Raw genomic sequence first — 27,640 nt, 5'->3', positions numbered from 1 at the left:
TTAAAAGTGTTTATTTGGAATTTAGTCCACAATCTATACAAGTTATTTACAAGGCATGAAAATGGAAAACAGCACAAAATACAATTGAGGTATAAGCTAAGAGCACAGTATGTCATGTTTCAATAAATATAATTCAAAATTTGTAAACTAAGTGACCAGATAGATGTCTTGTTTTATAGTAAAACCATATAAAATATTTATTTCACGTGAGGTAGAGGACAGTTTTGTGTGTCATGTAATGCAACCAACCACAGCAATTTTAACCATAAAACTGTACATCATTGGCAAGATTTTAAATTGAATTATGGTCAATGTAATCAACAATTTGTTTTACAGTTGCACAACAGATCTTTCATTTACTGCCTTCACAGATTAGAACTTTGGAAATAATTTAAGACTACTGTGTTGGCTTAAAATTATCAGGATAAATAAATACTTCTAACAGGGTGGTTAAAAGCAAGTATATTTTATTTCTCCCAAACTATAATTCCCCAAGAGTTGTTCAAGATTTCGCAATTCTTTTAGTAGGATTTTTTTTTTCACTAGAACTATTTTAAGTATGCTGTGCTTTATTTTCAAGTGAGGTATCTATATTGAAGAAAAAAAATCTTACAAATTTCTTTTACATTCAACTAAATACACTATTTTGTTTTCTGGGCTTAATTTTTTAATTTCGGTTTTTACATTTGTTCACTTTAATTTAAACACAGTAGCACTATATAAGACTTTTAATTCTATCACTAAAAAACAGGCTCCAAATTGCATTATGTATTATAGTTTAGAAGCCATTTAGAATGGAAAGATTTTACAAAAAAAAAAAAAAAAAAGACTGTCCTTTTAAACAAGATGCAATATAGAATATCCATATGAATTTCTTCCAATAATGGAAATGCTTGTGTCTTATACTAGAAGAAAATTTTAAGCTGTTTAAATTATTCAGTCCTACAATGTATAATACAGCAGTAATGTGTCCCTTATTGCTGGCAGCTTCAATAAAAAACTAACAAGTAGTTTCAAGCACAGAAACAGATATACAGTATAAGCACAACTTTTCATTCTATTAATTTTTAACATCCTGTCGTGTGGATTAAATGCATAAGAGCAAATAAAAATGAGGATTCTTCCCTAAGCAATCAAAACATGTCATCGAGAAGAAAATTTGAGAAACTGATCAAAAACTTTCAGCACCAGCTTTACTATTACTTTTAGGGAAATAGCCTTGAGCATGTTTCACATTACTCAAGTTTATCATTTTACTTTCCTTCAAACAGAAGCCACAGATATGCAAACAAAATTGGTTTTTCTGTCATGTCTTCTAAAATATATGGATAACCTGCAAGTATCATTGTACTCAGTCTATTACACTTACTTTAGTAACTGGTTTTTAATTCAATACGTACAATGATTTTATATCTCAACTGATAATATATTAAATATGTTATAAAAGTAGTTCAAGAACCATAAAACATCCTATCTCTCCTGGACACAGAAATTCAAGCAAAAGAATATGCTTTACATAACTAAAGCACAAGCCAAACTTACGTTGTTGGTCAAATCCTTTCCTAGTGTTACAAGTTGCATTTGTGAAATCAGGATTGTTTAGAGCTTCCTCAATGACAGCAGGTTTTACATTTACTTTTTCTCATAAACTTTAGAGTATAGAAATTATCATCACCCAGATTAAACATTACTCATCACTCAGTAAACTAACATTCTATCTTTTCTTCCTTTTAAAGATGCTCTAGCACTTTTGGTAGGCCATTTCTTTAATGCGGCTTTTTATAGTAAAAGTTTTTATGTTTTTCCTAAAAAGAAAAATATTATGAAGTCGGAGGGAAAATCCATTTGCCTGATGAACTGGCACACAAAAACTAACACCGAAACAAACTTTAAGCTAGCAACCAACACACAAAATGAGCATGCAAAGAATAGAAGAATTATATGGATAAGATATTTATAGCAGAGGCCACTTGTAAAGTATTACAAAGTCTCTATATTTTTAAGCTATGTTGTACAGTTTAAGTTAAAATTACTTTTAACTAGAATAGGCATACTATTTACAATTGACTAAAAAAACTATTTTCAAAGAAGTTAGACAGAAACTGATGGCACATCAATGTATCTTCTGGAAAATGAAGACTATACAATTTCATGTGGCAAGTTTCCCTTACGTGAAGAACTAGAAAAAATAGTTTTTTACTCAATTCTAAATTAAGAGTTTATGATAATTTAAAGGTGATTAAGCATTGCTTAGAATTTTTAAATAACATATTTCAAAGATCAAGCAATTTATTTTAGAAGTCTCGAGTTGAAGCTTAGGTAAGCTTGTCATTTAACTAAGTAACATAAGTAGATTTTGAGTGAATTAGAAAAATAAATTAAATTATAGGTGCTGGGCTTGAATTTTATTTCCCAAAAAGCTTAGCTGTGACACAACTAATTCACAACTAAAATGAAACTGTATCATAAAATGTGTGATTTTTCTTTCTCCAGATAAAGATAAATAAAACGTATTAGGGGTGTATGTCATTTTTAATATTTGTTCCTGCATGTCATTTTAACATGTGTTCCTCCTTAAGGACATTCCAAGAATCAATAAATTATATTGCAGGGTTAATATAGTAAAAGTTGAATGGAAAATAGAAAATACACATTTAGACCATACTCTAGTAAAGAAACTACACTTTGGGAAGTACAAAAATTCTTTTAGGATATGTAAGTACCATTAAGCAAAATATGAAAATAACTGGTTAAATGATTACCTACTTATTTTTGAAGTTCCATACCAAGTATTTATTGTCTATGATGGGAACAGTAAATAACCTTAACCTTAGCTGATATATTTTAAAAATAAACTTAGCTCTCAAGTAATTTCATACAGTACCTTACACAAGAACATAAACATAAAACTCATGGGATAATAATGTCAATTAATGGTAGCTTCAGGAAACTTTCTTTAAAAAATGCATACTAAGAATTTTACCTAGTATCTTTTAAGTCAAGAATAAACTAATATGAAATCTGCCATTAAAGAATGACAGGCTTTTCTGTGCAAAAACAAAAAAGAGAAAAGTGCAGAACAAGTTGCCCCTCCCCCAAACTATGGAATTCCTGCCTTCTAAAAATTATCTAAAAATCTTTTCGTAGCAGATAACTAAACTTCCCTATATTAACCTATCAATCATACACTACCAGTTGACTGTAAACTCCTGATTTTGATATTAAATAGTAACTGAAAATGGTCCATTCGTGCACATTTTGGTAAGACTTAACATTTAAACATACAAAAGTCCAAAATAACCTTCAAAGTGTTTAATATTTTACAATTTAAAGGAAAACAAATCCATTAAGGAAAACAAATCCATTATATAAATTTCAGTAAGACCCACAACTACATACAAAAACTGTACAGGAGGATTACGGATTGTATAGAAACTGATGTACATCAATGGTATCAGTTTTTCTCAAGTACATTAATATTTTCACACCACTATTAACATAAAAGTTCAAAAATTATTATTTTATTCCCTCTTCTAAATTGCTGCATAAAATTTTTTTTCTAAATATAACCATATTTAAACAGAAAATCTAATTATAACTGCTTCTTGTGTTTAGCAGCAATATATAAGAAAGCATGTTATCCTTCCCCATGGGGTGTGCTACAACCTCATCAATGAAATTCCTCTATTGACAAAATGTCTCATAGGAGACATTAAATAGAAGAGAACTGGTAGAAATTCATTCCACAATATGAACAAAATAAAAGCAAATTTTGATTATAATAATGAGTATACTATATCAACTTACAGAGGAGACTGTATTAATGAAAAAAATGGATTCAACTCCTTGAGTAGCTCTATATATGAAATATGACGCCACCATTGTATCTAAAATTTAGTCTGAAATATGGATAACAAAATTGATCAAAACTATTTTCCATCACACAATGCAGCTTTTCAAAAAGTATGCGACTGCTAAATTGTATTAGAAATATAGGCAGATTATCTAATAGTTGAAACCACATTGTTACTAAGCTGGTTGAAAAAAAAGTACAAAGAAACATACATTTTCATTCATTTGGAAAATGTAAAAATTTATATACTAATATATAATCTCTTCACTTTCTCTGATCTACAAATGGATAGAATGCCTAGTTATTTTCATGCAAATAAATTGTTCAGAATTCAAATACGAAAGCAAACAAACAAACAAAAATAAACCCTGTTGGGAACACACAGATGAATCTCTTTAAAGGTTTCTATTCTTTAGCAGTCTTTGATGATTTCAAAATTTGCAGCTTTAGCTCTTTTATCATCATCTCTAACTTCTGTCTTGCCTCCCGTTCCTGTCTGAGTTCATCTTGGAGTTCTTGCCTATCAGCCTCAGCATGGTCCAATCTCTGTCTCAGTTCTGCCAGCTGTGTGATTTAAAAGACTGTTGTTAGTTTTCATTCAGTTTTGTTCTTCCACTTACTCCTCACATCATGGCAAAGGCCTACTTTCAAATTACTTTTTACAAAAATGGACTATTTCATGCATACTATAATCTCCTGAATATCTAATACTGTTCATCTGACTTTGACATGACCTTAAAAGGACAGTAAAACAAAGGGTCAAGAGAACTGAGCACCTAGAACACTTTCATTATGCCCTACACTTCAGTATACCTCTCATCACAGCCTGCTCAGGTTAAGAGTTATCTGTTCATCTTTCCCAAGCTGTGAGCTACTATCCATTTTTGCCCCAGTGCTGTGAACATAGTAGGCAACAGTTCATGTTTGTTAATTCATTGATTTGAAAGTCCATATACTACATTAAAATAACATAACCTTTGATACTCAGATAGCTAGAGATTAGCAATTTGGACAACTAAACTACAGAAACTTGATAAAAGTTTAAAGTAATAAAGCAATCATCAAGGTCAAAAAAACATCTTGGATGATACACCATAAAGTTGTGTTTAACAGAATTATCTATTTTGAAATCTAGCTTAAATGAAACAAACTTAACAAAAAATAATCTCTTTAATGAAATTAAAGTAACAGCTTCAATTTCCACATTGAAAGGGCAACACTATAGAAACTGTGTAATTCTTACCTGTGCTGCATATTCAGCCTCTTTATCTTTTTCTAAATTTGAGTCACAGGTACATTTTTGCTTCATTACCTGCTCTAATTTTTTCTCTAAGTCTTTCTGTTCAACATAAAATTCTTCCATTCTTTGAGTATGTTCGCTCTGCAAAGACTCAAGCTCTTTCTGTAAATTCTGCTGTTCTTCAGTGAGTTCCTTCATAGCTTTTGAACTACTCAACATTTCAACTTCCTGTAATTTAAAGAATCACAATATAATTTTTACTTTATTTCCATCACATAAAACTTTCAATTCAGGAAAAAACAGGACAGAAAACATCTAAAAGTCAGCTGTCATATCAATTCTATACATAAATAACTACCCTGAAAACTATTTTCTCTAAAAATTTAAAAGTATATTAATATTTCTTAGAAGTGTAAAACTGAATAATCTTAAATACATTTACAGCATCTCATCTTGACTTTCCTTAAGAATATGCAAAAGTATCTTTTCACAATGGACTATCATTTAGATTTTACCATCTGAAGTTGTTGCTTCTTCTGCAAAATTGAGTTCAGTTTTTCCTGTTGTTTTACATAAGTTCTCACTACTTCTTCCATGATTTTTCCCTTATCATCCTCACAAGTGACATCTTTGACAAGAAGTGGAGATGAAGCTGCAGCATCACGGTCAATTCCTGCCTTGCTTGTGTCTCTGGCTAAGCTGCAAGTGGCAGACTCAGGTTTCTTTTTGCTTGTAGAATTATTTGAGACTGACGGATCTTTGAAAGACAAAAATAAAGCAAGAAAGTATGAATGTTACTCTGTTAAAAAGTTACTAGAACAATCCATAAATGAAATTAAGAAAACAATTTCACTTACAAATAAAATAATAAAATACTTACGGATAAACTTAACAAAAGTAATATAAAACTTGTACAATGAAAACTACAAAACATTATTGAAAGAAATAAAAGACCTAAATAAATGGAAAGGCACTGCATGTTTATGGGCTGGAAGACTTAATACTGTTAAGATAATATCATGATATGAATGCCAGTGACCTGCAAAATTCTCATGTTGAAATCCTAACCCCCGATGTGATGGTATTAGGAAATGGGACCTTTAGGAAGTAATTAGGTCATAAAGGTAGGAGGCCCCATGATGGGGCTCCAGAGAGCTCTCCCACCATTTGAGTACACAGTGAGAAGATGGCCATCTATGAACCAGGAAGCAAGCCCTTGCCAGACCAAATGTGCTAGTGCCTTGATCTTGAACTTTCCAGCCTCTAGAACTCTGAAAGGTAAATGTCTGTGGTATATGCTACCCAGTCTCTTTTATTTTTGTTACAGCAGCCCAAATGGACTACAATAAATGGTGATACTCCCACAAATGATCTACTTTATCAATGCAACCCCTATCAAAATCTCAACTTGGCTTTGTGGCAGAATTGACAAGCTGATTCTAAAATTCATATGAAAATAAAAGGAAACCAAAATGGCCAAAATGATCTTGAAAAAGAATAACAAAGGTGGAGGACTCACAATCCCCAATTTCAAAGCTTGTTACAAAGCTACAGAAATCAAAACTGTGGGTAGGGCTGGCATAAAGACTGAGTCCAGGAACAAACCCATACCTCTACGGGTAACTAGTTTTCAACAAGGGTGCCGAAACAATTCAATCACAAAACAGTAGTTTTTTCAACAGTGTTGGGACAACTGTATCCATATACAAAGAATGAGGTTGAACTTCATACCTTACATAAAAACTAACTCAAAATGGATTACAGACTTAAATGTAAGAGCTAAAGCTCTTAACTGGATTAGGCAATGGTTTCTCAGACATGACACCTCTGAAGTAAGCAACAAAAGAAACAATAAACTGGACTTCATCAGAATGTAAAACTTCTGTGTTTCAAAGGACACCACCAAGAAAGTGAAAAGACAACTGACAGAATGGCAAATCCTATACCTGACAAGGGTCTAGTACCCAGAACGTACAAAGAACTCTTACCACTCTTCAACTTCTCTGAGTAGAGACAACCCAATTGAAAAATAGGCAAAGGATCTCAACAGGCATTTCTCCAAAGATTTGCAATGTCCAATAAAAACATGAAAAGATACTCAGTATCATTAGTCATTAGAGAACTGCAGATGTAAACAATGAGAAAGCACATCACAACCACTAGGATGGCTATAATCAAAAGACAAACAATAACAAGTGTTGACAAAGGTATGTAGAAATAGGAGTCCTTAGAAGCCACTACTGGAAATGCAAATGGTGCGGCTGCTTTGAAAAAGTTTAGCAGTCCCTTGAGATATTAAACACAGAGTTACCATAAGACCCAGCAATTCCACTCCCAAATATATAGCCAAGAGAAATGAAAATGTATGTTCACATTAAAACTTGTGCATAAGTGTTCATTACAGCATTAGTCATAATAGCCAAAAAGTGGACAACATCCAAATGCCCATCAATTGATGAATGGATAAACAAAATGGGGTATTATCCATCCATACAATAAGAATCTTATTAAGCCATAAAAAGGGAAGAAGTACTAATACATGTTATAACATGGACTAACACAGGCTATAACATGGACTGAGAAAACATCCTTAGTGGAAGAAGCCAGACAACAAAAGGCCACATGATGTATGATCCCTTTTACATGAAATGTCCAGAACAGGCAAATCCATAAAAACAGAAAACAGATTAGTGGCTGACAGAGCTTGGTGAAAGGGTAGAATGACCAGTAACTTCCACTAGGTAACAGGGTTTCTTTTTTAGGGAGATGAAATGTTCTGAAATTACATAGTTGTGATCATTGCACAACTCTGTGAATTTACCAAAAACCACTGAACTGTATACTCTAAAAGAGTAAATTTTATGGTATATGAATTACACCTCAATAATTTTTTTAAAAGCCTCTAGAATTAAATAACATGGGAAATATAATGCAGACATGGTATAATGGTATTAATACATTACTAATTATTGTTCGCCATATTTAAATCCAAGGAAAACTGAGTTTTAAAAATCTCAAAATTAAAGTACAAAAAACTCCTGAAGAATCTTAATTATCTAAGGAAACAGATAACTAGAGGACTCTTCAACTCCTCTGAGAAAGCTGAAAGAACAGTCACACTTGCCTAAGCTGTAAACAAAGCTCTGCACTATACAGAAGGTAACAGGCAGCATGTAAGCAGACATGTCTTGTTTGGTCTACGGTATTTTAAAAGGCACCATAACTACACAGCTTTTTTTTTTTAAAGTCCAGCCAGCATTCTGCATTTATACCATCTGCCTGGCTCTCACAGCTATGATTTTCAATCCTTGCTTATTCCATGACTAAGTGTCTGAGTCCTACACCTAACTACTCTTACACGCACTTCCTTTTTTTTTGTAATTGAAATAGTTGATTCACAATACTGTATTATTTTCAGGCGTACAACAAAATTGATTTAATATTTTTATAGATTATCATATTCTTCTTACATTATTAGTTAAAAGGTTTCTCAGTTCACAGCAAATTACAAATTACAGACCTTTAAGAAATCTGACAGTAAAGAAAAGGCAGGAAGAAGAAAAAATTATTAAGACAAAAATCACTTGCAGTATACAGCCATCTAGTTTATTGTCTATTTAATGACAATACACGTTAGCCTCTATAGCTATCACCATTCTAGATAAGTAGATCAACTGAAGGTCTATATAATCACTAAAGAGTTTTAAAAAGGTGGTTTTTTTTTTTTAAGAGAAAAGCTTCAATTATCTGGAAAATTTTCTGAAATAGAAATTCTCTTCGAAAATGCTGAATGCTTATTAGATATCTGATTTTAAAAAGATAATTTCTGAATACTTACCTAAGCGGCTATATAATTCTCTACTTGTTTTTAGATCCATTTTCTCCTGTTCCTCCAGTGAGACATCTGGATAAGACACTGTTTTTTGATGTTTCCCACTACTGTGAGGCTTCTCTGACTGTCTTGGTATAGATCTACTTGCCTCTGTCTTTGTGACCTCTTTAGGCTGGGATACAGCTGAAGTAAGTGACACATTTGGGGCAACCACTTTATCACACATGTATAAGTAGTAGCTGAAAACAAAAAATGGCAAAATAAGATACATATTACATTTAGGTAAAAAGCAAAATATATTACATCAATTTCTATGGTTAAATAATTTTTTTTTTTTTTACCAAAACAGATAATGGAACAACTCAGAAAACAAGGATCATAGAAAGGAATTCTTGGAAAAAGCAAGCAGTTGAGGCAGACACAGGAAAATTATGAGATTATTTTTTTTTACTTTGCAAAAAGTAGATTCTAAGCACTAAAAAGATACTCCCCGGAAAATCAGTCTCTTCTCCTTTCCTCAAAACCACATGAGAACTAAAACCATGAAGTACTTTACAGAGCAGTTCAACAGCCCTGAGTAGGTAAGGTTTATGCCAAAAGAAAACAGACTATATACTACTTTGGAGGACCATCTCCTTGTCTGCCACCACTCCAAAGCAAGGAATCCTTGCTCTTTGCTGTGGTTAGGCTGATTCAGTTCCACACTGCATGGCCATGGCCTGATTCACCACAGACCCAACAAGGAACTCCCAGGGCCCGTCTCCCTTCTCAGGGAGAGAACCAGCAATCTTTTTCTTTTCTTTTTTTTTTTAATTCGTTTATTTATTGGCTGCGTTGGATCTTCGTTCCTACGTGCAGGCTTTCTCTAGTTGTGGTAAATGGGGGCTACTCTTGGTTGTGGTGCGCGGGCTTCTCATTGCGGTGGCTTCTCTCGTTGCAGGGCACAGGGCTCAGTAGTTGTGGCACACAGGCTTAGTTGCTCCGCAGCATGTGGATTTTCCTGGACTAGGGATCGAGCCCACGTCCCCTGCATTGGCAGGCAGATTCTTAACCACTGCACCACCAGGGAAGCCCTGAGAACCAGCATTCTGAATGCTACCCAGCTACTGGGCAGTCCTCCTTGGATCAAACCCCACAAAGCAATCTTCTGAAAATACTTTGGTATTTCTTAATTATTTGATAAAATGGCAATAATAAATTGTGCAAACCTAAGATCAAAGGGATAAATACCAATTTTGCTCAAAGCTCACATAAAATTGTTCAGGAGATTATCTGAGAGACTCATGAAGCAAGTTTGAACCAGATATTTAAGTACCATATGATTAACTATAATCTGCTTAACCTTTAGCCAAAAGATGCAACCATTTAACTGACCTAATACTTCATCCTCTGAACTCTCAACAATCTCCTCTTGAATCACATTTTCTTTGTACAGGACATCTATATTGTCCCTCTTTACCAATCACATGAATTCTGAGGATGAAAACTCAGTATTCTGCTAAAAAAAAACTGACAAATTTAATACTGCCCAAAAACTTACTTCAAATGTAATAGATATAGAAGGAACTAGACAAATGTAAGTAAGACTAAGATTCTTCAACACTGTGCTTGGGGAGATAAACATGTACAGTAGCAGATAAAAATCTAGGTTTTATAAATAAAAAGTATATAACCTAAGGTGCATTTTTATTGAAAATATTAAAATTGATTTTGAGAGGTGTGGCTACTATGAAAACCTCTAAGTTTCAAAACAGTTTTTCTTTAAATATCAAAGTTGCACACCACACTCTTGAGGAGTTAGTTTACCTTTGAAGGGAAGTAAGGGAATAAAAAGAAAACTTGTAATTTTTTTTCACTTCAGGGCAAAAAAGGAATGACCTATTTCTAGAAAACAAAACAAAACAAAGAAACATACAGAAAAGGTTACTTCAAATATTCAACACAATTTATAATTCATTTCATTGATTAGCAAAAAAACCCTAAAACTATATACTGAATTTCCAGGGCCTGGAATAGTGCCTATGTATAGATGTTGAATGAATAAATGAACGAGCCAATACCCACTCACCTGGGGTGTAAAAATGAATGTGTCTGAGAAACATGGTCACCTTCCTGCTTTATAACTGGATACCATGACTGTAATTCCATTCCTGGTGGTGTATCTATCTGCAGAAAAATGTAGAAGGGGAAAAGTTTACCGAAAGAAGATGTGACGGTTAATTTTATGTGTCTATCTGACAGAGCCATAGGCTGCCTCTGGAGAATACTGACTAGTAAAGAATTATGTTACTTAAGGATCATCTTCTAATAAGGCAGTCTTTCCTTAAAGTACCATGTCTAGTCACTTAAAACTCAAAGAGACATGAACTACCCCATCACAATAACAGTTTCAGCAGGTATGTTAACATGGACTACCAGAAATGATTTCATCAAATATCATACTTACGGAATCTATTTTAAAAGTCCATTTTAAATAATAGTGCTCTGTAAATGTACTGCATTGGTAAGTTCTGATTCTTCTTCTTTCTATTACAATCAGCTAGAATATACCCCATTCCTACAGCATTTCTTAGCATATTACATTAGATAACATTCTACAGCAATACTCTGCCAAACTTTGAAACCACATTGTCTGCCAACACCTAACAGTAAGCCACATTTTCTCATAAATATGAAAAGCTCTTTTTGGCTGTGAAGGATGAACTGTACCAGCAAATAAAGGAAAAGGAGAAGGTAACTAGCTACCTCAAAGTTCATAAGAACTTTATATCCTGTTTAGTTCTAACAAATACCTCATTAAGTAGGTATAATTACCTCCATTTTACAGCTCAGAAAACTGAGGTTCAGAAACAGAGAAAAAAAAGAATAAACAACTTGTGGTTACTAACTTCCTCACTTGGTTTGTTTTATATTTTGTCTCTCCCCCCCACACACACTTACTGGTAGGAGATCAACATTTTGTTAGCAATTACTGGGCAAGGAATTTGAAAGACTAACAAGACCACAAGATTATAGGGAAAAGAATAATAATTTGAAAGGATTTAAGAGGTGAGTATTTAGTGAGGGCTTCTAGACTGTATATAAGGTTAGAATTTGTTTTAAAACCTCACAATCCTGATCAGGTATACTAAAGAAGTTCAGAATCTGGGGCAAAATCAACTGCTTATGTATGTATAAAATAAATCAATCATTTGTTTACATAGTTTCTCAGCCTATAGCTTAGTTCTACCATAAATTAGAAAGGGAACTGACTGCTGGCAACAGAAACACTAAATGATAGATGCCAGGTGCCAGCTGACAGCCTAAGGAGAGAGAAGAATTACAAGACACAAACACAAAAACTCATTCAAAAAGCAAGACAATCTGAGGGCTTTATCATACATAGGCCAGGGCAACTAGTTTAATACACCTCCATTGTTCCCTACCCTTAATACCACAACAGAGCAACTGATGTTTAAGAAGTCTTGAGTCAACATGACACAGAGTCGATATTTATACTTATATTTACAAGTAGTATACCATATACATATATATACACCATACACATACCACTTAGAAAGACTGAAAACTATTTAAGACATTTTAGAATTCATTAAAAAAAAGGTTAAAGTTTTAAAAAAAAAAAAGACAATGCTGAGAAGAGTAGTTTCATTATCTAGAAAACTCACTTACGCAGAACAATTTTCACCCCAACACTGTGCTAAAAGAGGTGTTAATGAGCACGGATAAGCTCACTCTAACAAATCAATGAAATATAAGATTGGCTCAAATTAAATGAGAATTTCATTTTTAGAAGTCATTTGTTAAACATTATTTAGAAAATATAGAAAGCTCCACTTTAAATCAGCTTTATATCTGAGACAATACTGGATGTACTGCCCAAGAAATCAACTGTTTCCAGATTTAATTAAAATTACTAAAATTGATTTATACATTTTAAAGTTTTTCCTATTATAAATCTGTAGAATTTCAAATCTTCAGAATAAGAAATTCTAAACTTCTTCAGCCAAAGATCTTGACGTCAAATCTGACTAAATTTTGATCAAATTCATTTCAAAACCCTACAGCTTGATTTGTATAAGTTTTACTTTTATTCATGATCCAAACTCAGTATACCTTTGTTTCTATGTCTCTAAACTTCAAATGCCACCTTAAATAACTGCAAGCACGTTCCTTCTTTTTAAACATCCATCTCTCTCTAGTTTCTGACATTTATTTTGTTCCCTATTGTACCAACCCACCAAGAGAGTCACAGAGGAGGAGTTCTTTAAAAAAACCTTCCTTAAAGATCACCTAGTGTAGTCTCTAGGTAATGTCTGAATTCCCTATACAAAATCCCTGACAAGTGGCTAGCCAGTCTCTGCTTAAACAGCAGCCTGAGGTCAAGGACTGTCTTAATCACTTTTGTATTTTCAGTACCTAGTGCCATGCCTGGCATGTAGAAGGGACTCAATAAATATTTGCTGAATGAATTCTGAATGACAGTATATATAGCTCATTCCCAGGGCGGCCTTTTTTAAGCTTACTTTGTTACTACAAAACTCACAAGATAGTCTCTTTCACATTTAATACCCTTCTGTTCCATGAAGTACCAATCGATTCCCAACAGTGTCTGGGATGTATTTTAGAGATCAGATCTACAAATTAAATAACATAAATGATGGGGAAATGTACAACACTAACCATGATAAAATGTTCAGAGTTAATTTTACCTAATATGCTGTGGTAAGCCATAAACACATTTATAACAAATTATCCTAACTGCATGTTAAAAACAATTAAGAAAAAGCACATATTATACAACAGAACATTCACAGACATGCCAGATTTTCTCATTTATTCTGCATTTGTGGCAACATACAAATTAGGTCTTCAAAAAATAACAATATAATTAAATGGCACAGCAGTAATGCTACTACTAATCAGGAATAAAAATGAGACACCAAGATACGTGCATCTATTGCCTTTTCTTTTATCTTTCAATATGAGAATAATTTATTTCCTTCATGTATCTAAACATTAAAATAGAATATATTACATTACTTGGCAAAGAAGAAAAGTAGATCATTTAGTAGCTTAAGTTAGAGCCTTAACATTTAAAAATACTTCTATCACCCAACTTTCCCATCATTATCTATCACAAAATGAACAGATGGCATCCTCATCTGAAACACATAAGAAAAATTTCAGACATAATGATTTCATTCCAAAAGTTCTTTATCTAAGCCGTTAAACAACAAATAACATCTATGAAAGCAAAATTAAGAAAGCTCAAAATGTATAGTAGAAGAGTTAATTTTAAATAAGTAAAAATTAGGGAATGTTTTATGCAACTTTCTCTCAATTTCAACTTACTGTGTTATGTATACATGACCCTTTAATAATCAGGTTTCCTAATAAAGAACCATTGTATTTTGGTACAATGCTTATTAGTCTCACAATGACAAAAAATTTAGAGAACTTGATTTCATTTACAAAAAGACCAACAAGCATTTTTGTCACCACCTTCTAGTTACAAAAATAATTCCACCCGCTTAGCACCATTCATATACAAACATTCCAATTTGCACTGAAAAAAACAAATTAAAACATTTTAAAATTCCCAAACTTACCTTCAATAATAAACTTTGATTTTAGCTGGCACTCCAGTTTTTAATTACAGTGTCAGATTAATATTATGATCTTTAAGTAAGTCCTAATGACAAACATTGATGAACTAAAGAAATCAAGACAATATCTCAAAGTACTGATAGGATTTCAAAAATTCCCTTCAAAAAATCAGAATTAAATCTTTTTAAAATATGTGGAAAAAATATTTTTTAAAATAGAATTTAGAAACATAAAGATTAATTTTTATATTTTGGTATTTATAAACCAGTAAGCATACAAAGGACTAGTAGATTGGTAACTTTCATAGTCTATCCTCCTATAATACTGCGCTTACATAAAAAGTAAAATATAATCCATATTAAATACACATTACTTTGTACGAGCCAAACCTAAATCATTAGCAACCTTAGTAAATACATGACTAAATACAAAGTTAAGCAACAACTCCTTAGGTATAAAGCCAATAGGTACAAAGCCAATATACCTGCCAGGTTCCTTTTCCTGGGTATAATACTGAGACATTCGAGTGGTCCATAAATGATTTCAGAAGGATACAAAAAGACACCCTACCAGACAGCTGCCAACAACTCCTACTGAAAGAAACTGAATCGCTCAGAATAGGATCAGGTTTCCTCAATACTTCCAACAATCGTTGTGAATGAGTGTTTCAACAACTGAAATAGGAATAGTGTTACAAGGTAGCAAATAGCTACTTAAGAGATTTTTAAGGCTTAGTTTTTTTGTGCCTCATTTCACTGTAATTATTAGAATTAATCAACCCAATGAAAACTGCAACAATAAGATCTAAACACTTCCACTAACTTATCAAAGATGGACCTGCAGGAATCATAGCAACGTCTGTGGCTCCTCCACACTGCAGAATCATATCCTCTACCTCACAATGCCCATGTTAGGTTTAAAGTGCTTAAAAATGCTCACAGGAAAAGCAAAGGCTCACATTCCTATAACGTGCATCTATCATCTTAAATCCTTCATGGAAACAAAGCCATGTAAAACTTAAAAGAGGGCTTCCCTGGTGGTGCAGTGGTTAAGAATTCACCTGCCAATGTAGGGGACATGGGTTCAAGCCCTGGTCTGGGAAGATCCCACATGTCATGGAGCTACTAAGCACGTGCGCTGCAACTACTGAGCCCAAGAGCCACAACTATTGAGCACACTGAATAAATAAATAAGTAAAAAATTTAAAACTAAAATAAAAAAAAAAAAACAAATAGGACAAACCGATAAAAACCCTGTTAATTTCTGGGACTTTAAAAATAATTTCTTAGGACTTCCCTGGTGGTGCAGTAGTTAAGAATCCACCTGCCAATGCAGAGAACACAGGTTCAAGGGACATGGGTTCAAGCCCTGGGCCAGGAAGATCCTAAATGCCTTGGAGCAACTAAGCCCGTGTGCCACAACTCCTGAGCCCGCATGCCGCAACTACTGAAGCCCGCACACCTAGACCCTGTGCTCCACAAGAGACGTCACTGCAAGGAGAAGCCCTCACACCACAATGAAGAGTAGCCCCACTCTCCACAACTAGAGAAAGCCTATGCACAGAAACTAAGACCCCACACAGCCAATAAATAAATAAATAAATAAATAAATAAATAAATAAATAAATAAATAAATTTATAAAGAAATAATTTCTTTACACTGGAATTCTATGGTGTCCAATCCACTTAATACTGAAATTACTTGAAAATTTCCATGTCATATACATCTCTTCACTAACATATTCCCTGTCAAAAGTTTTAATCTATATAAATGTAAGCCTTTGCTTTTCTATCCCATTTCAGCATATATGCTTTTAAAAAATTATGATCTCCGATTATTTTGGCCTTTTCATAATGTAAATTGACAATACCAAAATGTAAATTAATTTTACTATGTGCAACATATTACATTTTTAAAATGTTACTCTATTTCATGTATTTTTAAAATGCTGGTAACCCACTAAATTGACTTGACATCCCCCCCCTTCTCAACTAAGGTTCTCAAGAAAATTAAGCCCAAATTCTGCAAAGCTTCCATTGTATACATTAAATTAACTTCTCTCCATTAAATTAAATTCTTCTCCAAAGAATGGTACTCTATACCATCCTTTCTATAGGGCTTAATTCTCCTCTCATAGAACCCCAGATGAGAAAGGCTGCATGGGTGACAATTTGCAATCTGATAAACACTGCTCTAAAGTGCATGTCCTAAAATTTGTCCAAACGTATTATTATTTCAACAGTTAGTCCTAAATAAATAACATGTGCACTCTACAGATGCTTTTGCACAAACAGATCTACAAAGCATTACATATGTAAAGGAATAAATTCCAATGGCGGTTATCACTCCATGGTGAAATTATGAGGAAATTCCGTTTTCTTCTTTGTACTTTCTTTAGGATTTACTATAATGGGCCTATACTGCTTTCATAATCACACAAAAAACTTTTTCAAAATGGAATAAAAGCCCTAGTATTATGTACCAAAATGGTCTTTAGTAAGTTTAACTTTTGTATTCCTTGTCTCCATAAGATAAACAAAATATGCACTTTTAAGGCTACGTGAAATCTCAAATTCAATACCACAAATAAAAACAAAATGCTGCTTTGCTTTAAAACTAAACTGTTTTCCTCCTCAAAAATCACTAGTAGCTTTCTTTCTAGGGCTACTAAGACTTTTCATTCAGTTTTATTCAAACCTTTGTTAAGCATCTACCACATGCTACATTGAGAAACTACAAGATGAATTTCTGCCCTAGGGAGCCTCCAACTAGTCTTTACATATATATTTCTGTGACCCATTTCTAAGTCTAGAAATCAAAATGAGTTTTAAACTAACTTTATATCTTTCCTTCATTTCTCCTATGGAACCAAACCACATCTTTAAAAAGGGTTACAGTTTAATTATATATTCTTTATGCTTTTTGTAGTCAAATAAAGCCCTTACATTATTTTAATGTGTATGTAACGTATTGGGGTGGCCAAAAAATGCAACCTCAACAGACCAAAATTTCACACACGGACAAAAAATACAGGTTCAAGCCATTACTAAAACTATTGCCAAACTAGTTCTACCTCTTTACTTGAACAAACTGAGTTCTGGCTCCACACTTTCTACTCTCAGAATCCTAAAGGTATTGAAATTAATCCAATTCTTACTTTCTTCCTTGTTCTCCAAGTGGCATAAATTATAACGTACGCATAGCAATGAGAACACTATTGGCTGACTATGCACTGATTCAGGCCTATCCTTTTTCTTTTCTTCCTTAAAGTTTCTCCTTTTTTCCCATTTTTCAGACCAAAAGGATAAAGTTTTCTATGAGAAGCCTTTTTTTAAATGTTAATTTTTTTAAATGTTCTACCATTTTTTAATGATAAAAATGAATGTAGACTCTTTGTTTCCTAAGCCATGAGAGGGCACTCTTCCCAAAGCCATTCTAAACATTTCAACGAAATGTCCTTTTTATAACATCTTATAACAAACTTGTTTTGTGCTTTCTTCTTGCATACTTCATTCTGGTAAGTAAACAAATATCCAATTAGTATAATTACTGTGTACAAACAACTAAAAGTGAGATACATTTGAGCCCAACATTCAGTTATCTTACTTAGGAATATCTTCAGATAATTCTAGGTAAGAAAATTTCTGGGGAAAGGAAAAATCCTCAAATACATATTAGTAAATATTTCAATAATAGTTTGAAGTACCATCCTATGTTTCTAGACTCTTAACTTCCAAAATACTTTTACATACATTCTCTCATTTGATTAGGTGTCTCAGTCAATAATTTATTTGCAAATTATACAAGCTTATTAAGGGTTAAACCATCATTTTTCAAAAAAAACCCTCAAATATTCTAAATCATAATACAGTGTTATCTCCCCAAAATTTACTCAGTTTAAAAAAAATTTTCTTTTTCACTGAGTAACACAGACATGCCAAGCACTAAACTAAATTCTGGGAAAAGAGGAAAAAGTCTCTAAACTCATTAAGACAATTATTAATTTAGAAAGTTAGACAAAAATACTCACATTGATCCCTTATATAAGCAGAAATACTTCATTTGATTCTGACCTTATCGCCATTAAATAAAAAATCTGTGCTAATCATAAAATGCAAACTATGCTTCTGATGTAACAAATTACCATCAAATCTATCATAATTATTACTGGTACATATTTTGTCCCAACACTACTCTTCGAAGTTACCAGTCCTCTCCAGTGTATTTCCTTATTTCATTTACGTTTGTACTAAGAAATACACTTTCTAAACAAAAGTATAATAGCTTACAAAAGGGGAGAAGTTTTTTGTAGTATTATCATTATTCCAAATGACCTATGCAGAAATGAGCTGTAAGGAAAATGCAAAACTAAAAAAAGTGAAATGTATAATAGGCTTTAAGAGGAAAACTTTTAAGTTGATATCTTTAGGTAATCTATTTGCATCTTAGATAATCCAGAGGGTTTTTTCCCTAAGCAAAGTAAAAACTATACTATTTTACTTACCTAAGAGTAGTCAAGTCTAAATGCTAGAAATCTAAATTTTAACTTCTAAAAAAATACGGGCATAAACCATCTTTACTTAGTGAACTAGAGACTGCCAGCCACATGCTGTAACAGTAAAGAATCACTATAATAATCTTATCAATTGACTACAAATAGGTTTTTCTAATGTGCTTGAAAATAATCTTAAGTAAACATCACCCTTCAAATTTTATTTACAAATGATTTGCTTGGCAAACCTTTTTTCCACACACAGAAACAAAATCAGAATTAGATCAAATAAATAATACCCACTGGAGATTTGGAAAAGAATCAAGAATATGATACTCTTCCATGTATTTGTGCACTATAAAATACAATAATCATTTTTTTCTTATAAAAACTTAAACTCAAATGATATGAAGAGAGAGTTTTGATAACACCATTTCGCAAAAAAAACTAGGCAGATCTAAAAATCAAGTATTATTCCTTGTGGTGACCTGAGTAAGAAAGAGTTCAAAATACTATACCTCTGGTGTCTGCAAATAGTCAGTTCTTCACTTAGAACACTGACCTTATACCACTTATTTCTCCCACCCAAATATAGCTCCTAACTATGCAAAGTAAATATAGTTTTTAGTTATGCAAATAGTTTGGTGACCCCTACTAATATAATTTCCATCCTTAGAAATAATTTAACAGTTGCTACATTTCAAACAATTGCCTACTGAGTTTGAGGGTTTTTTTAAAAAATCCAAAGAACTACTCTGACTACATTAACTAAACATACCCAATTACATTAGTGTCCACACTAAACATAAGGTCCTTTAGATAAAAGGTTAATATATTTAGTATATTCTTTAATTTTTTTAAAAAAGGCTGTTATGACTTTTTTAAATGAGCTTCCTCTAGATGTATTTGGTTTGTTGGGCAACTAATTCAGTGACTCACAGAAGATAATGAAAAATGTTCCCCAGTCAAGGAATCTCTCCTAGCCCCCTTCCCAGTAAAATACCTTAGTCTATATACAAGTTAATAGAGAGCTTAAGAACCATTATACTAAGGTAAGTTGATAAGAAAAGTTAATGTTTCCCAAAATTCAGTTTCTGCTACTGAGTTTGCTTTAGGGAAAAGCTGTGAAAATTACTAGACTCCAAGTCAGAAGACCTGCATTCAACTTCTGATTCTACCACTTACCAGTTATACAACCAGGAGCATGTGACCCATCTGGGACTGGTTTCTCACTTGAACTTCAAAAAAGAACTACTTTACCAAGTTTTAAGGAGTAAATTTTCAAAATGTGAAGTGGCAAGCATGTATTACTGCATATGAACTCCCCAAAAACGTCTTTCTTCAAGATTTGAGTACTGGAAACTTTCAAATTCCCTTAGATTGCTTAAAATTTACATAAAATTGGAAAAAATACTAAAATACACCAGAAACACGGTAGCAAATATTGCAAAAAATAACACAGTAAAAAGACTGGAAAAAAATATCATGCCTTCCCCAAATAAAAACAACTCAAATTAATAAATTCTGAAACAATAAACGACTACATCCCAATGAAGGATGGTTTCAATTTTAACCAAACCCCAGCACATTCGGTTTCAGTTAAGCAAATGCAGCACCTTCTTTTTTTTAACCTTTATCATGGTTCTCAGAGTTTTTTTTCTCACAAACACAGAGCAGGAATATTAGGCAAAGTAATTTATCCCAAAAATGCTTATGTCAGAGCAATCAAGATTGGACCAAGACTATCTGGCAAATAATGTGGCCACCTATGGACATGGAAGAGTCCTACTTAGGTTAGGGCAAGATACCATAAATATCAAAAGAGGCACTCTACATTTTGAGAATATAGACAATTCTAAGCACAATCTTCAGCATGGGACCAGGGCACATGTAAGCAAGTCCCACAATGTGAGAACTGGCTTGAAGTCAATTCTGCTTTAAAATCAGTTAATAACTGCTCCTGAACAATATAAACTTATCTGGTAGCCACAGGCAAGGAATTTGGAAGAAGTACTGACCCTTTGGAATCAGCAAGTAGCAAACTACCCTGAGTTCAAGTCTGAAATTATTTTCCTTGGCCTTCAGAAGCAAATCAGTATCTTAAAACTACACTGTAACTAAAATTTCCCTCAAAACCTGAAGAGTACCCTATTAAAGCACAGGACACCAAACCTTAGTCTCTTGTCCAAGCTCTAATCTTGCTGTAAATAACCTTCAGTCATTTAATACACCTCTTTCATTTCATCCATGAAGAAGAAAGGGCAGAGATTATTTCAAGGAATAAAAGCTAATTAATAGTGGAAAAATTAGATTCTTAAGATGAAACATGGCCAACCTTTTGTGGTGCCAACCAAACAAAATTATACATGTAAAACTGTTCAAGAACAATGCTTGCCACATTTTAAACACTTAGTGTTAGCTATTATACTGATTTTAATCAAGTAGGAAAATATTTAAAAACCAGATCAACAAACTGAATATTTAATAGCCTAAATCTTACCTTTTAGCCAAGCCCTCAAACTTAGAATGAAGATACTAGTTTAGCCTACCACATAATGTAGTGGGAAAATAATAAGTTTAAAATCTCTTTGCTGATAGGTTTTTATATTAATATTTATTTAATCTAAAATAATCTTTATTTTAGCTGTCATAATTTTTTTAATTATTCCTCTTTAAAAAAAAAAATCTTGGCGACTAGAATCACAAAGTCTTCAGGTAAATCTGTCTTTTGCATTTACTTCCAATACTGATCAAGTCTGAATATTCAATTATAGAAACAATGTCAGAAATCCTTAATACACCTCTGAAAAATGCTGTTTGCAGCCCACCACCAGAATTGTTTTGACTAGCTATTATACCATTTGCAAATGGAGATAATACCAAAGTGTAAATTATCCGGAGTCCTAGGAAAGCAACTGATTTAGTCATCAAAAAGCAAGATGTGTGAAAAAGAGGACATGGCTTGAGAAAGAAGCCCCAAATCCTCCACTCCCTGGCTATATTATCTTGGGAAAGCCACTTGATACCTCTCTGAGCCTCATTCTCTTTATCTGTAAAATGGGAATAATCCCACTTCTCTCAGTAGGTTGTTTGGAAGATCAAATGAGAACACATACAGGAAAGTACTTTATAGCCTAAAATGTGTAATACAAACATTAACATTTTATATAGATGAGTTTTTGCTGTTGCTGCATGAGCAGTAATAGTTTCTTAACAATTATATTCTACATAGACTTTTAATTTCAAAGTAAACCATTAGTCAAAATTGCTATTAAAAAACTAATACAAAACAAAAAAACTTGCCTTGGATTGAGTCCTCTTCCCATTTCTCATGCTAAACTTCTCCTTCATTTCTTCTAAAATTATCTTCAGTTTCTTTTCTTCAGGTGTCCCTAAGTATTTTTGGTTCACGTGAAGATAGCAATGCCATTTGGCTGATTCAAAGCCCCAGTGGCAAGTCCTTTTGTCGGGTGATCTGTGAGAATGCATCACAAATGTCTGGGGTGCAAACATTCCACAGCACTCCAGACACTGAATACACGGAGCATCTGGCTGAACATAAAATTGGGGTGCAAATAAACCCTGACATTTGCCTAAGCATTCGTGTTCTACTTCAAAGGCACTGCCAGTTTCCTTCAACTGGGCCAATGAGTTTTTAGCAGGAAGTATACTACCATTTTGAGGAAAAGTGCGTGGCCGCAATAAAGCGTTACATAGTCTTTGTGCATCAGTTAATGTGATCAGCCCACAGGATGGGGCATTGAATGGAAGTATTCCCAGGACCTTTAAGATATGAAGCTGGTCTGATGTACACCTTGAACAATAGATGTACAATTCATCACACACTGTATTTATTTGTTGGAGTGAAAATTCTCGGAGAACAGAATTTAGGACTTGGGGCAAACAGAGTCTCTTTTCTCCTCCAACCTGAAAACAAGAAATAGACTCCCCTTCCAACACAGTCTGGGTGAGTTCTGTGGAGCTATCAGAAGGGATGAGCAGCGGACCAGGAAGAACCTGAGGAGATGGAAGAGGCAGAAATACAGTAGGTGACATGCTTTCTTGGGAATACCGAGCGGAAAATGCTGCTGGGCCACCCAGAGAGCTCTGACTACTTAAGTGGAATTGTGCCAAAGTGTGTTTCAAACTGGGATTTAAATGTAAAGGTTCAGGCACAGAGGCACAGGTTCTCTTGACATGCTCTTCATCAGTTTCCATTGGCGCTTCATAGTCATCCAAGTGTTCCTTCTTTACTGCTGGCATCTTGTTTATCATCATTTTTCCATTTGCATGAATGTCTGTCATCATTTTTTTCACTGGAGGGCTGCCATCTTCTCCCATCCGATTCAGTTTTTTATTTGAGCCCTGAACCAAGGAAAAACTTGTCTGTAGGTTTTCCATTGCTAAAAACTACAGTATTAAAAAAGTAAGTCTGATATTTGCATTGTTATTTAGCTGCTTATTTGAAGAGAGAAAAGCAATGTATACCAATACTTATCGTAAGTTACTCTCACAAAAAATTTAAATTTCCAAAGAGAGATCTCCCTAAACTACTCAATAGATTTTGCAACTTTGTTTTGGTTCTGCTGATACTGTAGTATAATTTCACTGCAAGTGCTATAGTTTCTTATTTTATGTCTAATAACAAATAAAATAATTTTAATTAAGAGGCACACCTCCGAGGAAGCCTTTTTTTTTTAAATTCTTCAGATACATGTATTAAAATAAAGTTGCCAGTTCTCTCAATTCAAGATGTCCAAGTTCAAAGCAACAGTTTGGTTTGGTTTTAAAAACAACACTCAAAAAGTTTATGCAATTACTTGTGTCAAAATTATGCACCCAAATTTAGTATTTGGCACCAAGGACACCAAAAAAGGAGGGGCAAAAGTATCTTCTCTAAAAATGATGATCTGTTGGTCGGTGTGGACAAACTGAAGGCTTGTATAAATCCCCACACCAGTAAGAAGAGCCTCTGACTCCACTTGAACTTCTACAATTAAAAATGAAACCTAAAAAAAAACTGCCCAGCTATCTTCCAGAATTACTGTTCATTCTTCTTTTAATTAATCTGGAAAAGAAGGGGGTTGGGGGAAGAGTTACATTTGAATTTGCTCCAGAGGACAAAGGGTCAGTTTGAAACTAGTTTCTTAATCTTCAACTGAGTTCACTTTACCAAAGGTGACACTTGAGTGATTTCCTTAAATCTAACACCAGTTAATTAGAAGTACCTTCATTTAAACAGGAAAGCAATTTGGAGAATGGGTAAAGGGAGCAACAATATCCCTCAAAAGGGAGAGGACTACTCCAACTCTGAACAGGAAGAACCTTAAAGAAATCATCCCACCCAAAACTCAACACTAGAGGTTTTCTCAGTTATGCCATTTTAACTAAAACAACCTATTGCTTCATCTCTTAATTAAAAACAACAGCAACAAAAACCACAAGTTTCATCCAAAAAAATCAGATACTAGTTTATATCTCTATACATGTAAGTTACAATCTTAAGTACATAATTCATCTAGTCAGTGTACCCTATTTTTCTAGAATGACTGTAGGCAAAAATTAACTTTCCCTTTAAAAGGTTAGAGAATTTGCTTAATGAAAGCCAAAAGCTATAGATTCCACTCCTGGGAATCTCCATCCTTGAACAAGACTAGCCCGGGACAAAAAAGCACAAGGCAGACAGACCTCACAAAGAATGCAAATGGAGGAAGAGGAAAAAAGAAAAGATTCTTCTTCCACTTCCTTCTTGAGAGAAAATCCAAAAGAAATCCAATAAATAGAAATGTCTGACTCCCAAACTCCGAGCAATTTACCTTCAAACAGACCCAAAGGGTTAAGGACCAAGGCCACTAGCCAACGTACTGATTTCGCCCACCACAGGAACACCTCAGCCAACGCAAGCCACGGAAGAGGGCAAGAGGCATGACCTAGCATGGGGGAGCCCCCAAACCCTGAAATCCTCAGCCCACGCAAAGCGACCCACCCACCTCAAACCCGAGGAGGTGCTGGGGGGGGGGAGGGGGGAGGCCAGGGACCTGGGACGCCTCGGGGAGCGCAAGGGTGTAGTGCGAAGTGCAGGAAAAGGAGTCCCCCCCCCCACCCGCGGTCTCGGAACACCCCAGTGCCCTCTCAACACAGCCCCACGGAGGGGGCCGCGGGGAGGACGGCGGAAATCCCCCGTGCACCCGCTCCCCGGGAAGTTCTCGGGTGTTACCTCAGCACCCCTAAGGCTGCACCTCCCCTCGCCCGCCCGCTGGCGGCCAGAAGAGAGGGGTCAGCGGGCGGGTGCGATGCCAAGTCGGGATCCCCCCGCCGCTGGGCGCCGACCAAGCGGGTCGAGCCCGGGGCATCCCCGCGCAGCGCAGACAGGCGGCGGGGGTGGGGGGTGGCGGTGACGGGCGTCCCGGTCTCCGGGGTCCCGACGGCTACGGCTAAGTGCAGCGCCCTGCCCCTGCCCGCGCCCATCACGCGGGATCAGCGAGGCAAGATCCGCCGTGGGACACTGGCCCTGCGCCCCCCCCCCCCCGGGACCCCCATCCCCCCCGGGACCGGCGCATCCGGACCCCCGACTCCGGCCTCCCCGCCCCCAGAAACCCCGACGAGCTTTGTTAACTCCCCAGCACGCCCGGCGCCGCCGTCGGGCGACCCGGAGGACCACGCGCCCCCTGCCTCCCGCCGCGTCCCCCTCGAGAGTCGAGGCCGCACCTGTGCCCGCCGCCGCCGCTCGCCCGCTCCCCTCGGCTCTGCCGGCGCCGCTCCGAACCCCACACACATCGCTACACACAGCCCTCTGACGTCACCGAGTCCTCGGCCCGCCCACGTCACTGCGGAGACACACGGCTTCCCGCAGACGCCGCCGCCGTCTCCGGCCGCCCGGGGGAGAGCGAGGGCGGCGGGGGGGGGGGGGAGAGCGAGGGCGGCGGAGGGGGGGAGGGGAGGGGAGGGACGGGGAACGGAGCCAGCAGCGGCCCCGCGCGCGCGCGCGCGCGGGCCCGCCGCCGCCACCTCGCGACTCCCAGCCCCTCGGGGACGCGCGCGCCGTCTGGCCTATTGTGGCTCCCGAGGGCTCCCCCGGCCCGTCGTCTGGCGCGCGCGCCCCTCCCCCCCAGGCGCGCGCCCGGCGTTCCCAGCCCCGCGCGCCGTCTGGGCGGCTGGCGCGCGGCGCTGTCTGCGGTGCACCCGGCGCAGACAGGATGTTCCCTCCCCGCCCCACCCCCACCGCCGCCCTCCCTCCTTCCTTCCTCGAGTCGCCCAGCCGGCTGTCTGGGGCCGCCACCGCCCCGCCCCCGCCCCACCCGCGGCTCGGTGGAGACGGGCCAGACCCGGGGGCGCCCTGGCCGCTCGGCCGCCGCGCTGCAAGGAGAGAGGGGGCAGGGCGGCCGCGCGGTGCACTGTGCGCGACCCCAGCAGCCGGCGGGGCGGAGGCAGGGCCCGCCCGGCCGAGCGCCACCGCCCGAGGTCAGGCACGGGCGACCCTCCCCCCGCGGGGCCGCAGCTGGGCTGCCCCGCCCCGGAGGCAGCCGGGTGGCAGCCGCCCAGCCGCGCCCCTGGTGTGGGCCCTGCGCGCGGGGGCTGCCTCCCGCCCCCGCGGGGCCTCCCGCCCGAGGGCCGCCCCGCCAGCTGCCGGCGCAGCGCTGCGCTCCGCCCCACGCCCGCCGCCCCCGCCTCGCCCGGGCGGCCTCCGCCCAGACGCCTTCCCCGGGCTGACCTCCTCCGCCATCGGGCCGGGCCGGAGGGCTGGCCGGAGTTCCGGCAAAACCCAGAGAAAACATTTTCGTCTCCACTCCTCGGCCTCCCTCCCCCCACCCCCCACCCCCTCAGCAGACTGCTCTCTCGGTTCCAAAAGGGAGGTAGAAATTACATGTTTCTACAGTGTTTCCTGAGGGGTTTGGGGTTTTGTTTTGGAAGCGCACAAGAGATGAGACGAGGAAAGCGACGACTGAAGAGCTTTCGGCTGTGACCCTCGGGCCGCACAGAGTGGGCTCCCTGGTCAGTGCTCCGCGGCGGCCAATTAGCATATTGAACTCTGCCGAGCTGCTCCGTCATATTTCGAAACACTTAGAAAAACCCCTTTTTTCCACCCCACCGCAAAATCAGGAACTGAAATAGTCCCCCAGGTCTCAGTGCACCGATTTCAGAAGACTCGAGCTTTGTCCCCCTCCTTTTTTTTTTTTTCTTTTTGCCCATTTTCGTCCAATTTCTCCTGGTTTTACTGCTTCGAGGTCACCCCTATGGGGTCCACATTTGGAGCCAGCCTGGGACTACCCCTGGGCTCATAGACTTTTTTTGTTTTCCTCTCTTTCTCCCAGCGGGCCTACTGAAGGCTCACAAGCTTCTCCTTCCCTCCACACCCGAGTTCCGTGCCTCACACCCCCATCGCCATGCTCCCAGGTCGTGCCCTCTCCTCCCACCCCCCACCTTCCCCTCCTTGACTGCCTCCTTTCCAGAACATGAATAATTCCGCAGCACTTCCCATCTGTTATTGCCATAGAGACAGAAGCTCAGTAAAGATGATGATGTTCTGTGCAGAGCCGGTGGGGGGAGAACAGCATCTGCGAGTCTGGGGGGTGGATTTTCTAACCTCGAGAATAGTCAGAAGGCCCGGCTGAA

At 37.1% G+C, this 27,640-nt stretch overlaps 2 protein-coding genes across 2 annotated transcripts; one reads left to right on the top strand and one right to left on the bottom strand.

Annotated features, from left to right (window-relative positions):
- Positions 1-26,162, bottom strand: SKIL (SKI like proto-oncogene). The gene is made up of 7 exons (XM_057739261.1): positions 25,736-26,162; positions 22,331-24,095; positions 10,994-11,091; positions 8,932-9,164; positions 5,609-5,850; positions 5,097-5,321; positions 1-4,417 (listed from the first exon to the last, which is right to left on the bottom strand). The coding sequence occupies exons 2-7, from the start codon at positions 23,426-23,428 to the stop codon at positions 4,259-4,261; spliced, it is 2,055 nt and encodes a 684-aa protein (XP_057595244.1). The 5' UTR covers positions 23,429-24,095; positions 25,736-26,162; the 3' UTR covers positions 1-4,258.
- On the top strand, positions 24,963-26,990 carry LOC130854994 (basic proline-rich protein-like). Its single transcript, XM_057737811.1, has 2 exons — positions 24,963-26,196; positions 26,278-26,990. Exons 1-2 carry the CDS (start codon positions 24,963-24,965, stop codon positions 26,988-26,990), a joined length of 1,947 nt encoding a protein of 648 aa, XP_057593794.1.
- The last annotated feature ends 650 nt before the right edge of the window (positions 26,991-27,640 follow it).

Source organism: Hippopotamus amphibius, chromosome 6, assembly GCF_030028045.1.
Source record: "Hippopotamus amphibius kiboko isolate mHipAmp2 chromosome 6, mHipAmp2.hap2, whole genome shotgun sequence".
Lineage (NCBI taxonomy): Eukaryota > Metazoa > Chordata > Mammalia > Artiodactyla > Hippopotamidae > Hippopotamus > Hippopotamus amphibius.
Note: the sequence above shows the minus strand (reverse complement) of the source record. Positions and strands in the feature narration are given on the sequence as shown.